Here is a 13,853-nt window from a genome sequence, read left to right on the forward strand (position 1 = left end):
ACTGCAAAGCCCTATAAGTGACTGGGGCTTCCTATGCAATTCCCAAAAGTTGGTAGACAGTTAGTGTTGCTTGATTTGAATTGGGGGGGGGGGGGGGGGGGATAGAATGTCAATGCTGCAGAGTATCTTGTCCACACTGCAGTCACCAGACATTGCACTGCACCAGCTCATAGCAACAGGGTAAGCGGAACGACTGCAGAGCATCCCCCCCCCAACCGTGGCTAGCGGAGGCCTTGGGAGGGAAAAGGTGGGGGGTGGGGGTTGGGTGGAGGGGTACCCCAGGATAACACAACCTCAGAGGTGACGCAGCTATCATTGGGGAGGAGGATGGGACTTACCCTGATACACTCAGGATGCTGCGAGTGGTGCTGATGCTGCTGTCAGTGATGCTGGATGCTGATTCCACCTTTCCCCAGTACAGAGACAGCTGCAGAGCCCTGGCCGGGGAGGGAAAGAGAGAGAGGGGGAGACAATCACATCGATACTCCGGAGGGGTGCAGAGACACAGGGAGGGAGGGAGAGCTGGCTGCAGAGAGCAGGGCTGGGATTCTGCATTAACTCACTGTGCTGTACAGACAATGGGAGGGGAGGAAAGCACCGGCTCAGCCTCAGACCTGGGCTGAAAGGGGAGGAGAAGAGACACACATCTCATGCACACACACACTTGTTAAGCGAAGGTGTGAAAGGGGGTCTGCTATTGCAAGCAGACCAAGGGCCCCCACCACCACCATCCCCCAAGAGTCGCCCGCATGGTCAGCGACGCTACCGTTAGCGACACTGTAGTTGCCCTTGAAGGGGTTAACACTCTGCGACGCAGAGATTTTCCCCTCCAAGGGCAGCTGGGAATATTGGTTCAGCCTCTTTCGCTAGCGATGAACCAATACCTACAGAACCCAGCTTGGCGGTTTCTTGGCGGTTCCCCAGCTTTGGGGAACCAAAGGGTTCATGAAAACTTGAACCCCTATACCCCCCCCAAGGGCATCTGAGAAGATGCTGTTAAGGGGGTATAGCGGTGCAAGTTTGCATTATCTGTTTGGTTCCCCAAAGCTGGGGAACCGTCAAGAAACCAACATCTGAGAAGTTGCCCTTGTGGGGTATTAGGATGAAAGTTTGTATTAACCCTTTGGTTCCCCAAAGCTGGGGAACCGACCAAGAAACCCAAATCTGAGAAGTTGCCCTTAGGGGGTATAGGGGATAGGTTTGCATTAACCCTTTGGTTCCCCAAGCTGCCCTGGGGGGGTACAGGGGTGAAAGTTTGCATTAACCCTTTGGAACCACCAAGAAACCAACACCTCCCATGTTGCCCTTGGGGGGCATAGGGGTGAAAGTTTGCATTAACCCTTTGGTTCCCAAAGCTGGGGAACCGCCAAGAAACCAACATCTCACAAGTTGCCCTTGGGGGGTATAGGGGTAAAAGTTTGCATTAACCTTTTGGTTCCCCAAAGCTGGGGAACCGCCAAGAAACCAACATCTCACAAGTTGCCCTTGGGAGGGTATAGGGGTAAAAGTTTGCATTAACCCTTTGGTTCCTCAAAGCTGGGGAACCGGCAAGAAACCAACATCTGCGAAGTTGTCCTTAGGGAGTATAGGGGTGAAAGTTTGCATTAACCCTTTGGTTCCCCAAAGCTGAGGAACCGCCAAGAAACCAACATCTCACAAGTTGCCCTTGGGGGGTATAGGGGTGAAAGTTTGCATTAACCCTTTGGTTCCTGAAAGCTGGGGAACCGCCCAGAAACCAACATCTGAGAAGTTGCCCTTGGGGGGTATAGGCGGGGAAGTTTGCATTAACCCTTTGTTTCCCCAAAGCTGGGGAACCGCCAAGAAACCAACATCTGAGAAGTTGCCCTTGGGGGGTATAGGGGGGAAAGTTTGCATTAACCCTTTGGTTCCCCAAAGCTGGGGAACCGCCCAGAAACCAACATCTGAGAAGTTGCCCTTGGGGGGGTATAGGGGGGAAAGTTTGCATTAACCCTTTGGTTCCCCAAAGCTGGGGAACCACCAACAAACCAACATCTGAGAAGTTGCGCTGGGGGGGGGTGTAGGGGGGAAAGTTTGCATTAACCTTTTGATTCCCTAAAGCTGGGGAACAGCCAAGTAACCAAAATCTCACAAGTTGCCCTTGGGGGGTATAGGGGTGAAAGTTTGCATTAACCCTTTGGTTCCCCAAAGCTGGGGAACCGCCAAGAAATCAACATCTGAGAATTTGCCCTTGGGGGGGGGTATAGGGATGAAAGTTTGCATTAACCCTTTGGTTCCCCAAAGCTGGGAAACTGCCAAGAGTAGCAGGATAAGTTCAAATTCCCAGCTGGGTTTGTCCATCGGACGTGGACAGAAAAGGGTCTCGTTACCAGCATCACTGGGCCAGCCAAGGGTTACTATTACTAGATAAGGTTATTCAAGCCCTCCATGAGGGCATCAGGAAAGGTTGGTGCGGTTTCAAGCCATTGGCTGAGAGCGTAGATTGGATGCAGATCGGCAGATATTTTATCGGTCATGCACGACGTCTGTACATTGTGATAAAGGGTTAATGCGGATGAGTTTGGACCCTCAAGGGCAGCCGGCAAAGCTGGCTGGCAAACTAGCAGGCAAGCAGTTCATTATTTCAACTTCATTGGGGGGGAGGAGGGTCAGAAGAAGAGTTTTTATTTTATTGCTTGCGATCCTGCAGGATGTCTCCTGGGAACACAGCTTTTCCTCCCAGGAGCTTCCACACAGAGAGGAGGCAGCGATCATCAGTCAGCAGTCTGCATGCAGCGGCCCAGCCGGAGCACAAGAGGCATCGCTGACGTCTATGCTCATCACAGCTGGCTGTACACATCGGCCGTGGTGTGTTTTTTTTGCGAATGCAGATCTGTCACTGCAAGCAGTGTCTGGGATGCGTTTACAAACTAGCAGCAGATGATCTTCTTTTGCGCATGGTCAGGAGCAAAATTGCGCATTTTTACATGCAACTTGTAGTACAGGAGAGCAATTGCGCATTTTTACATGCAACTTGTATGTTGTACAGGAGCACAATTGCGCATTTTTATGTGCAACTTGTAGTACAGGAGCGCAATTGCACATTACATTTTTTACGTGCAACTTGTATGTTGTACAGGAGCGCAATTGCACATTACATTTTTACGTGCAACTTGTAGTACAGGAGCGCAATTGCTCATTTTTACATGCAACTTGTAGTACAGGAGCGCAATTGCGCATTTTTACGTGCGACTTGTAGTACAGGAGCGCAATTTAGCATTTTTTCTTGCAACTTGTGGTACAGGAGCACAATTGCGCATTTTTATGTGCAACTTGTAGTACCAGAGTGCAATTGCACATTTTTACGTGCCACTTGTAGTACAGGAGTGCAATTGTGCAATTTTACATGCAACTTGTTGTACAGGAGCGCCATTGCACATTACATTTTTACATGCAACTTGTAGTACAGGAGCACAATTGCGCATTTTTACTTCCAACTTGTAGTACAGGAGCACAATTGCGCATTTTTACTCACAACTTGTAGTACAGGAGCACAATTGCACATTTTTACTTGCAACTTGTATGTTGTACAGGAACGCAATTGCGCATTTTTAATTGCGACTTGTAGTACAGAAGCACAATTGCCCATTTTTATGTGCAACTTGTAGTACAGGAGCGCAATTGCACATTTTTACTTGCAACTTGTATTACAGAAGCGCAAGTGCACATTTTTACGTGCAACTTGTTGTACAGGAGCACAATTGCACATTAGATTTTTACATGCAACTAGTAGTACAGGAGCACAATTGCGCATTTTTGGCTATTTTTTTTTTTTAGGTCTATGGGCCTAAACAGCGCAATTCTGCTCCAAAGAAGTGCATGTACTTTTTCGACTTTCACACGACTGGTGACAAGAGACACGATGCTCAGGTATAAATGGGTCCTGACACATGAGCAACCCCCCCCCCCCCCCCCAAAAAAAAAATGTTAGCTAAATCTGGTACACACTATTGTTTTTGTTTTCATTCAACCCAGTGGGCTTAATGAGAAAAAAAAACGGAGGGTCTCGAGAGGTGCCACTGTACTAACAAACCAATGTTAGTACAGTGATCTCCCCACTGAGCTATTGTGTTCTGACAAGGGGGCTGTACTTTTGTAACGTTATTCCTTCATTCTGTTGAAGTTTAGGATAAAAAAAAAGTTCAGGATTGGTATTGTACAATAAGGGCTCATGCACACGTTGGACATTCCGGCATATTTCCACAAGTTCTGTATACAGCCACTTATAGAAGTCAAAGGCTGTATGAGGCTATACGCATGCATACGACGCAATAGCTGCATAAACACGCTTATGCATACAAAGCACAGAAATATTGCATTCAGGGGCAGACTGACCATTGGGCCACTCAGGCACTGCCCGAGGGCCCTGTGCCACTAGGGGGCCCCATCAGGATTGTCAGCCTCAGTAAAACCAGGGAAAGTACGTAAAAATCCCAAGATTATAGCTGCCCCACCTCTCCAGTAACTTCTCAACCAATAGAAACATGTCTGTGTATACTGTGTGATTGTATACTGTTCGTGTGTGTATGTGTATACTGTATGGCCCCATAATGTCTGATTGCCTGGGGGCCCCATAAGCACCTATTGCCCGGGGGGCCCCATGAGTTGTCAGTTTCCGCCCCTGATTGTATCTAGAATTCTATGCCCACATATGTGTACGGAGCGCACAGCTATGGATGCAGAAATCAGATTTCTATAAGCAGCTTTGCATGGCACCTGACGACTCCTGGAGGGAAAATATGCTGGAATTTGCACTATACAAAAAGGTGCATCAGCCCTAATGCCCCGTACACACGAGTGGAAATTCCACCAACAAAAGTCCGATGAGAGCTTTTGGTCCGAAAATGCGACCCTGTGTACGCTCCATGGGACTTTTGCTGGCAGAATTCCCGGCAGCAAACGTTTGAGAGCATGCTCTCAATTTTTCGGTCGGAAAAAGTTCCAATCGGAAATTCCGATCGTCTGTACCAATTCATGCAAAATTCCTACGCATGCTTGGAAACAATTTGACGCATGCTCTGAAGCATTGAACTTCATTTTCTCGGCTCGTCGTGGTGTTGTACGTCACCGCGATCTTGACAGTCGAAAGTTCAGCGAACTTTTGTGTGACCGTGTGTATGCAAGACAAGCTTGAGCGGAATTCCGTCGGAAAAATCTTGGATTACGCTCGTGTTTACGTGGCATTAGGCTAAGTTTACGCTCGCTTCTTTGTGATTTTGAAGCTCCCCAATAACTGTAAAAATTGTGTGAATTGCAGATCCCAGTGTTGCTCACATGGTTGCGTTAGCGTTAGGTTGCGTCACGTAACGTTACCTTCGTATCAAAATTGACCCAGCATGTGTCATTTGCCAGGCTTTGCTACTTTACGTTGATGTCGATATAAAACACACTGCAAACACGTCACACTTGCCCCTATGTACAGCACGATTTAGATGCGTTTAGAAACCATCACTAGCTGAAATGATCCTACAAACACCCATGCAAAGCCGGTGTCTTGTCATGTAAGTTCCCCTATCCGATAGTGTCCGCTGTGTACTGTGCATGCGCAGTACACAGCTACACAGATTCTGAAAATTGCCGAGGATGAACGGCGCCTGCTCCGTGAGTCCAGGTTCCATCCCCACTATCCAAGTGGACATAGAGTAGGAATATAAAAGAGCCGAGCGCAACGAGGCTGAGCCCGAAGCGTGGCGAGCAAAGCTCGCCCGCGAGGGGCCCTCTAATATTCACAACCCTATGTCCGCTTGGATGGTGGGGCCACTCACGGAGCAGGCGCCGGAGCAGGCGCCGGAGCAGGCGCCGTTCAACTTCAGAGATTTTCCGAAGCTTCGTCCGCCCCGTACTGCGCTATATGATGGCCGGACACTATATGGCACAACACCGGCACAGAGGGGGCGTCTGGCAAGCATTTTTTAACATAATGCTAATGCTTCAAAAACACATCATTAACGTATCTTTTTGCATTAGGTACCTTAGAGTGGAATTCCACCCAAAAATGGAACTTCTGCTTTAAGGGAAGGTGATCCCCTGACATGCCACATTTGGCATGTCATTTTTTTGGGGGGGGGGATACCCTCTTTTTAGAGGGTCCCATCTCCCACTGCCTCCCGGGGCACCGCGGCATTGGAAAGAAGATCACCTCTCCCCTCTCCGTCTCGGGCAATCATCTGGGACACGTCACAGGTCCCAGATAATTGCCCGGCCAGTCACAGCACGCCGTGCGGCTCGTGCATGCGCAGTGCGGCTCGCGCATGCGCAGTGCGGCTCGCGCATGCGCAGTGCGTGCCCAGCTGTGAAGCCACAGCCGGGCGCCCACAGGTACAATGCCGGTGCCACAGAGAGGAGGGGGAGAGGAACGGGGCTTCTTTCCCCACATCACTGGACCCTGGGACAGGTAAGTGTCCGATTATTAAAAGTCAGCAGCTGTAGTATTTGTAGCTGCTGACTTTTTTTTTTTTAATTGTAACTCCGCTTTAATGTTCGCTTTAATTTTTTTGCAAATGTGAAGGACTCTTTCACACATACTGGTGAGGGGACACACTGGACAACTTTGCTATATGCTGGGTGTCCAGTGCGCCCCTGTGCCTTTAAGGAGAGGTGGGCTCCCTCCAGGCTCACCTGTCCTCTGCCTATCCATTATAATGCATGTGCTTCCACTATGGCTCTCAAGATTTTGAGTTAGGACTGTAGATAATGTTGGGGTGAGGTGAAGTGGCTCTGCAGCTTATGCATGAATTTGCACATTTGTTCAACCAAAACCCGTTTTTATCGCATACTGTTAGACAGGATAAATCGGTTGGTTGCAGGCTGGTCGGTAAGGTGAGCTGAGAATTATCTTTGGTTTTGTTTGACATGCGTGCTCCTTGCTGCAAAGGCCAGTTTTAGGTGGGGGGCAGTGGCCATTTGTTTGATCTTTCACACATGCATTGAAAATAGGCGGTTGGGTTGTGTTTTTATCACTTCCCGAACACCTATCAATGTCACACAGAATTGTTTCAATAGGAAGTGGATGGAGGTGTTCACACATTAGCATGGCTTCTCTGCAAAAATAACGCTGTAGAGTTTGGCAGGCGTTGACGCTTTGCAACTCCATTCACTTCTATTGCTAGGGACATGGGGCTAACCAAGTGTCCTCATGGGACTTGTCACCCCATACAGCCAACCCCTCATTTTCTTCCTGTATGGTCTTCCATGGTTCACAGCTGGGGGGATGAAGTGTTTACCTTTATAGGTGCCAACATCTGTGGTCTGGTATAACAGTCTGAATCTTCAATCAAACTCTCATCTCTCCCTTTGTCACTGCCCTAACTTTATTGGGCTAACACATGAGTGGGCAGACACAGTTTATAGTGGTACCTGGTGGTTGGTATGGTTACTTGGTGCTTGAGTCCTGAAAGACTGAGCGGTGTAAGGTCGCCCCACAGAAGTGGGTGGACACAGTTTATGGTGGTACCTGGTGGTTGGTATGGTTACTTGGTGCTTGAGTCCTGAAAGACTGAGCGCTGTAATGTCGCCCCACAGAAGTGGGTGGACACAGTTTATGGTGGTACCTGGTGGTTGGTACAGTTACTTGGTGCTCGAGTCCTGAAATACTGAGCGGTGTAATGTCACCCCACAGGTGTCGGTGGACAATGTTTATGGTGGTACCTGGTGGTTGGTACAGCTACTTGGTGCTCGAGTCCTGAAAGACTGAGCGAGGTAATGTCACCCCACAGGTGTTTGTGGACAGTGTTTATGGTGGTACCTGGTCATTGGTACAGTTATTTAGTGCTCGAGTCCTGAAAGACTGAGCATGGTAATGTCACTCCACAGGTGTCGGTGGACAGTGTTTATGGTGGTACCTGGTGTTTGGTACAGTTTTACTTCATGCTTGAGTCCTGAAGGACTGCGTGGGGTAATATCGCCCCACAGGTGTGGATGGACAGTATTTATGGCAGTACCTGGTGGTTGGTACAGTTACTTGGTACTCGAGTCCTGAAAGACTGAACTTGGTAATGTCACTCCACCGGTGTCGGTGGACACAGTTTTTGGTGGTACCTGATGGTTGGTACAGTTATTTGGTGCTAGAGTCCTGAAAGACTGAGCTTGGTAATGTCACTCCACAGGTGTCGGTGCACAGTGTTTATGGTGTTACCTGGTAGTTGGTACAGTTATTTGGTGCTCGAGTCCTGAAAGACTGAGCTTGGTAATGTCACTCCACAGGTGTCAGTGCACAGTGTTTATGGTGTTTAGTGATGGACGAACGTTTCGCCCGGCGGTCGTTTCGCGGCGAATTTCCGACTTTCGCCGTCCGCGGGTTCGAACGCCTTTTTCCGTCGTTCGCCCCGGCGGACTTACGTGTTTAATGTATACAAGAACTTTAACCTTTCGTGACACGTTTATCATGTGTTACAGGACAACCAATTGAGACATGACAGCTCATGGACACTTGGACATTCCCCCTAACCTATAAATACACCCGATCCGGTGGCCATTTTACATTCTTTCTTCTGTCACTGTAGGGAAAGGATCCTGTGTGGAGTAGGGACAGAGAAAAACGCTAGCTATTTGGTACACAAAAGTTCTTTTCAGGACTGGTATAGGTGTTAGGTCAGCAGCCTGAGTTTCTTTTGTCAGTTTAGATAAAGGGACAGAGCGCTGTATGCTGCTATTTTAGGGACAGCTCAGCCAGATTAGTCTTTCTTCATCATCATCATCATCATCATCATTAGCTGTTACTATCAGGTCCACAAAAGAGCTGTTCCAGCTAATCGTTCCAGCCTACTCTTTTTTGCCAATTTGTATAGGGACAGGCAGGAAGCAGTGTGTCAGGCAGTGAGGATAATTTTAAAGACTTGCTGTTACTATTAGTTCCACAAAGGTTCTTTTCAGGACTGGTATCAGTGGTACGGTAATAGGCTTGTACACGTATAATATTCTTTCTTCCAAATATAGAAAGAATATTATACTTGACTGCTGCCCTTCTGCTGCAGTCTGCTAATCATTCACAACTCACTTGTTCCACAAAGCTCTTTATCAGGACTGGTAACTTGGTCTGTCTAGGGTGCTACGGTACATAGGCTTGGGTGCGGTACAGTCTGCTGTTCTGTAAGGACCGCTATCGGTCCACAATACATAGGGTTGCCGTGCACTACTGCTGACCGCTGCCCTATACTGCAGCAGTCCTTCAGCGGTATAGGGACTGACGCACAGTCTGCTAAACACTAATACACAACCTGCTTGGTCCACAAAAGTTCTTATAAGGACTGGTAACTTGGTATAGGGTGCTACGGTACATAGGCCTGAGTGCGTTACAGTCTGCTGTTCCTGTAAGGACCGCTATCGGTCCACAATACATAGGGTTGACGTGCACTACTGCTGACCGCTGCCCTATACTGCAGCAGTCCTTCAGCGGTATAGGGACTGACGCACAGTCTGCTAAACACTAACACACAACCTGCTTGGTCCACAAAAGTTCTTATAAGGGACTGGTAACTTGGTATAGGGTGCTACGGTACATAGGCCTGAGTGCAGTACAGTCTGCTGTTCTGTAAGGACTGCTATCGGTCCACAATACATAGGGTTGCCGTGCACTACTGCTGACCGCTGCCCTATACTGCAGCAGTCCTTCAGCGGTATAGGGACTGACGCACAGTCTGCTAAACACTAATACACAACCTGCTTGGTCCACAAAAGTTCTTATAAGGACTGGTAACTTGGTATAGGGTGCTACGGTACATAGGCCTGAGTGCAGTACAGTCTGCTGTTCTGTAAGGACCGCTATCGGTCCACAATACATAGGGTTGCCGTGCACTACTGCTGACCGCTGCCCTATACTGCAGCAGTCCTTCATTGGTATAGGGACTGACGTACAGTCTGCTAATCACTAACACACAACCTGCTTGGTCCACAAAAGTTCTTATAAGGACTGGTAACTTGGTATAGGGTGCTACGGTACATAGGCCTGAGTGCGTTACAGTCTGCTGTTCTGTAAGGACCGCTATCGGTCCACAATACATAGGGTTGCCGTGCACTACTGCTGACCGCTGCCCTATACTGCAGCAGTCCTTCAGCGGTATAGGGACTGACGCACAGTCTGCTAAACACTAACACACAACCTGCTTGGTCCACAAAAGTTTTTATAAGGACTGGTAACTTGGTATAGGGTGCTACGGTACATAGGCCTGAGTGCAGTACAGTCTGCTGTTCTGTAAGGACCGCTATCGGTCCACAATACATAGGGTTGACGTGCACTACTGCTGACCGCTGCCCTATACTGCAGCAGTCCTTCAGCGGTATAGGGACTAAGAGTTTTGTCACAGGGTGATTTAAAAAATGACAGGCAGAGGAAGAGGCAGGCCCTTCCGCAGGGGTGGTAGGGGTAGGGCAGGAGCAACAGCCTTGAGCCAAAGTGGGAAGTTGCAGAAGGTGCGTTCAATTACTTTAAAGGACGCACCAGACTTGGTTGAGTGGCTCACTCAGCCTTATTCTTCTGCACCCTCCTCATCCTCTCGATCTGCACCCTCTTCTTCACTCTCTGCTATGTGCACCCCCAAAGACACTACCACCAACAACACCACCACCACCACATACCTTCCGCTTGAGTGCAAATGGGGGCCTTCATGCTCCAGTGTTTTAATAGGGACCCCCGTATAAAAAGCATGAGGGTCAAGGACCAGTACTGGGTGGCAACGTACTTAGATCCCCGGTACAAACACAAAATGGCGGAAATGTTACCGCCGTCGCAGAGGGCTGTCAGAATGCAGCACTTCCAGGCCTTGCTTCGAGAAATGCTGCATTCTGCTTTTGCGTGCGCTGGCAGAGGAGCAATTCCCACTCCCAGAGAAGGATTTGCGGGTACCAATCCAACAGCGCCTGCAAGAAGAGGCCGGTTTGAAGATGTGTTGGTGACTTCGGATATGAGGTCATTCTTTCAGCCGACCCATCGACAGGTGTCATCCGGATCCAGCATCAGGGAACGCCTAGACCGTCAGGTGTCCGACTACATTGGGTTAACGGCCGATGTGGACGCTCTGAGGAGTGATGAACCCCTAGACTACTGGGTGGGCAGGCTTGACCTCTGGCCAGAGCTTGCCCAATTTGCAATCGAACTGTTGGCTTGCCCCTCATCCAGTGTCCTGTCCGAAAGGACGTTCAGCGCAGCAGGGGGATTGTGACCGATAAGCGTACTCGCCTAGCTCACGACAGTGTTAACTACCTCACATTTCTAAAAATGAATGAGGCATGGATCTCGGAGGAATTCAACACATGTGATCAGTAGACCATGTATATGTCTATAAACAATTTTTGGAATCAAGCACACAGACCTTCTTAATTCATTTGGCTCACTTCCCTGACCCCAAAAAGCACACCGTACTATATGCCCCTACCCTCCTCTTTGAAGAGGTTGAGCGGTGTCATATTTCTACTGGGGCTGCTTATTATGAGGGGTTCCCACCATCCCTGTGCTGTGCTGACTTCCTCCTGGGTGTTCTTATTATGAGGGGCTCCCACCATCCCTGTGCTGTGCTGACTTCCTCCTGGGGGTTCTTATTATGAGGGGATCACACCATCCCTGTGCTGTGCTGACTTCCTCCTGGGGCTGCTTACGGTGCTGCTGTCAGCGCTGTATGTCACGGAGCTGCTGTCAGCGCTGTATGTCACGGAGCTGCTGTCAGCGCTGTATGTCACGGAGCTGCTGTCAGCGCTGTATGTCACGGAGCTGCTGTCAGCGCTGTATGTCACGGAGCTGCTGTCAGCGCTGTATGTCACGGAGCTGCTGTCAGCGCTGTATGTCACGGAGCTGCTGTCAGCGCTGTATGTCACGGAGCTGCTGTCAGCGCTGTATGTCACGGTGCTGCTGTCAGCGCTGTATGTCACGGAGCTGCTGTCAGCGCTGTATGTCACGGAGCTGCTGTCAGCGCTGTATGTCACGGAGCTGCTGTCAGTGCTGTATGTCACGGAGCTGCTGTCAGCGCTGTATGTCACGGAGCTGCTGTCAGCGCTGTATGTCACGGAGCTGCTGTCAGCGCTGTATGTCACGGTGCTGCTGTCAGCGCTGTATGTCACGGAGCTGCTGTCAGCGCTGTATGTCACGGAGCTGCTGTCAGTGCTGTATGTCACGGAGCTGCTGTCAGCGCTGTATGTCACGGAGCTGCTGTCAGCGCTGTATGTCACGGAGCTGCTGTCAGCGCTGTATGTCACGGTGCTGCTGTCAGCGCTGTATGTCACGGAGCTGCTGTCAGCGCTGTATGTCACGGAGCTGCTGTCAGCGCTGTATGTCACGGAGCTGCTGTCAGCGCTGTATGTCACGGAGCTGCTGTCAGCGCTGTATGTCACGGAGCTGCTGTCAGCGCTGTATGTCACGGTGCTGCTGTCAGCGCTGTATGTCACGGAGCTGCTGTCAGCGCTGTATGTCACGGAGCTGCTGTCAGCGCTGTATGTCACGGAGCTGCTGTCAGCGCTGTATGTCACGGAGCTGCTGTCAGCGCTGTATGTCACGGTGCTGATGTCAGTGCTCTGTATTACGGTGCTGCTGTCAGTGCTCTGTATCTCCTGCACCCTCTTGTTTGCCTACCCTGGTCCCTGACCTTCCCTCTCCTCCATTGCCTTCATTAGCTCCATAGTCCTGAATTGTCAGAACAATTTCCCAAATAAAAAAAAATGCTTGTAGTTATCGATCCCAAATTCACCTCATACATGTATTATGCTATTGTCCAGGTGGTGGGACTACGTGCTACCCCCTAATAATTACCCCGTGGCCGCAAATTCGACCTAAAGGTTTGCGAAATTCGCCTCCCATTGAAGTCAATGGAGCCCGCGGCGAACGGTCGTTTTCGCGAACGTTTGTGTCCGTTCGCGTTTCGCGTTCGCGAAACGTCCCGTCGGAAGTTCGTCCATCACTAATGGTGTTACCTGGTGGTTGGTACGGTTACTTGGTGCTTGAGTTCTGAAAGATCGAGCGAGGTAATGTCGTCCCACAGGTGTGGGTGGACGGTATTTATGGTGGCACCTGGTGCTTGGTACAGTTACTTGGTGCTCAAGTCCTGAAGGACTGAGTGGGGTAATGTCGCCCCATAGGTGTGGGTGGACAGTGTTTATGGCAGTACCAGGTGGTTGGTACGGTTACTTGGTACTCGAGTCCTGAAAGTCTGAGCTTGGTAATGTTGCTCCACAGGAGTGGGAAGACACAGTTTATGGTTTTACCTGGTAGTTGGTACAGGAACTTGGTGCTTGAGTCCTGAAAGACTGAGCAGAGTAATGTCGCCCCACAGGTGTGGATGGACAGTGTTTATGGCAGTACCTAGTGGTTGGTACAGTTACTTGGTGCTTGAGTCCCGAAGAACTGAGTGGGGTAATGTCACCCATAGGTGTGGGTGGACAGTGTTTATGGTGTTACCTGGAAGTTGGTACAGTTACTTGGTACTCGAGTTGTGAAAGACTGAGCTTGGTAATGTCGCTCCACAGAAGTGGACGGACACAGTTTATGGTAGTACCTGGTGGTTGATAGAGTTACTTGGTGCTTGAGTCCTGAAGAACTGAGTGGGGTAATGGTGCCCCACAGGTGTCGGTGGACAGTGTTTATGGTGGTACCTGGTGGTTGGTACAGTTACTTGGTGCTCAAGTCCTGAAGGACTGAGTGGGGTAATGTCGACCCATGGATGTTGGTGGACAGTGTTCATGGTGGTACCTGGTGGTTGGCACGGTTACTTGGTGCTTGAGTCTTGAAAGACTGAGCAGGTGGTTTGGTTAAAGTTTTAATGGTGATATTGGTCTGTGTGTTTAATGTTAAATTAATAATAATCACTTTCACACCTTCAGTTTTTATGGTTTTCTTTACTATCATGATTGATCAG

General features: G+C 49.6%; 1 protein-coding gene across 1 annotated transcript in view; it reads right to left on the minus strand.

Moving 5' to 3' along the window:
- Positions 1–555, minus strand: part of OPRL1 (opioid related nociceptin receptor 1) — a 126,436-nt gene extending 125,881 nt beyond the window's left edge. Inside the window, 2 exon segments of the mRNA XM_077460379.1 lie at positions 339–462; positions 465–555. Of these exon segments, the coding sequence (XP_077316505.1) occupies positions 339–462; positions 465–555 (215 nt within the window).
- Between the last annotated feature and the right edge of the window lie 13,298 nt (positions 556–13,853).

Source organism: Lithobates pipiens, unplaced genomic scaffold (assembly GCF_037356315.1).
Source record: "Lithobates pipiens isolate NorthernLeopardFrog02 unplaced genomic scaffold, aLitPip1_a1.2 Scaffold_28, whole genome shotgun sequence".
Taxonomy (NCBI): Eukaryota; Metazoa; Chordata; class Amphibia; order Anura; family Ranidae; genus Lithobates; species Lithobates pipiens.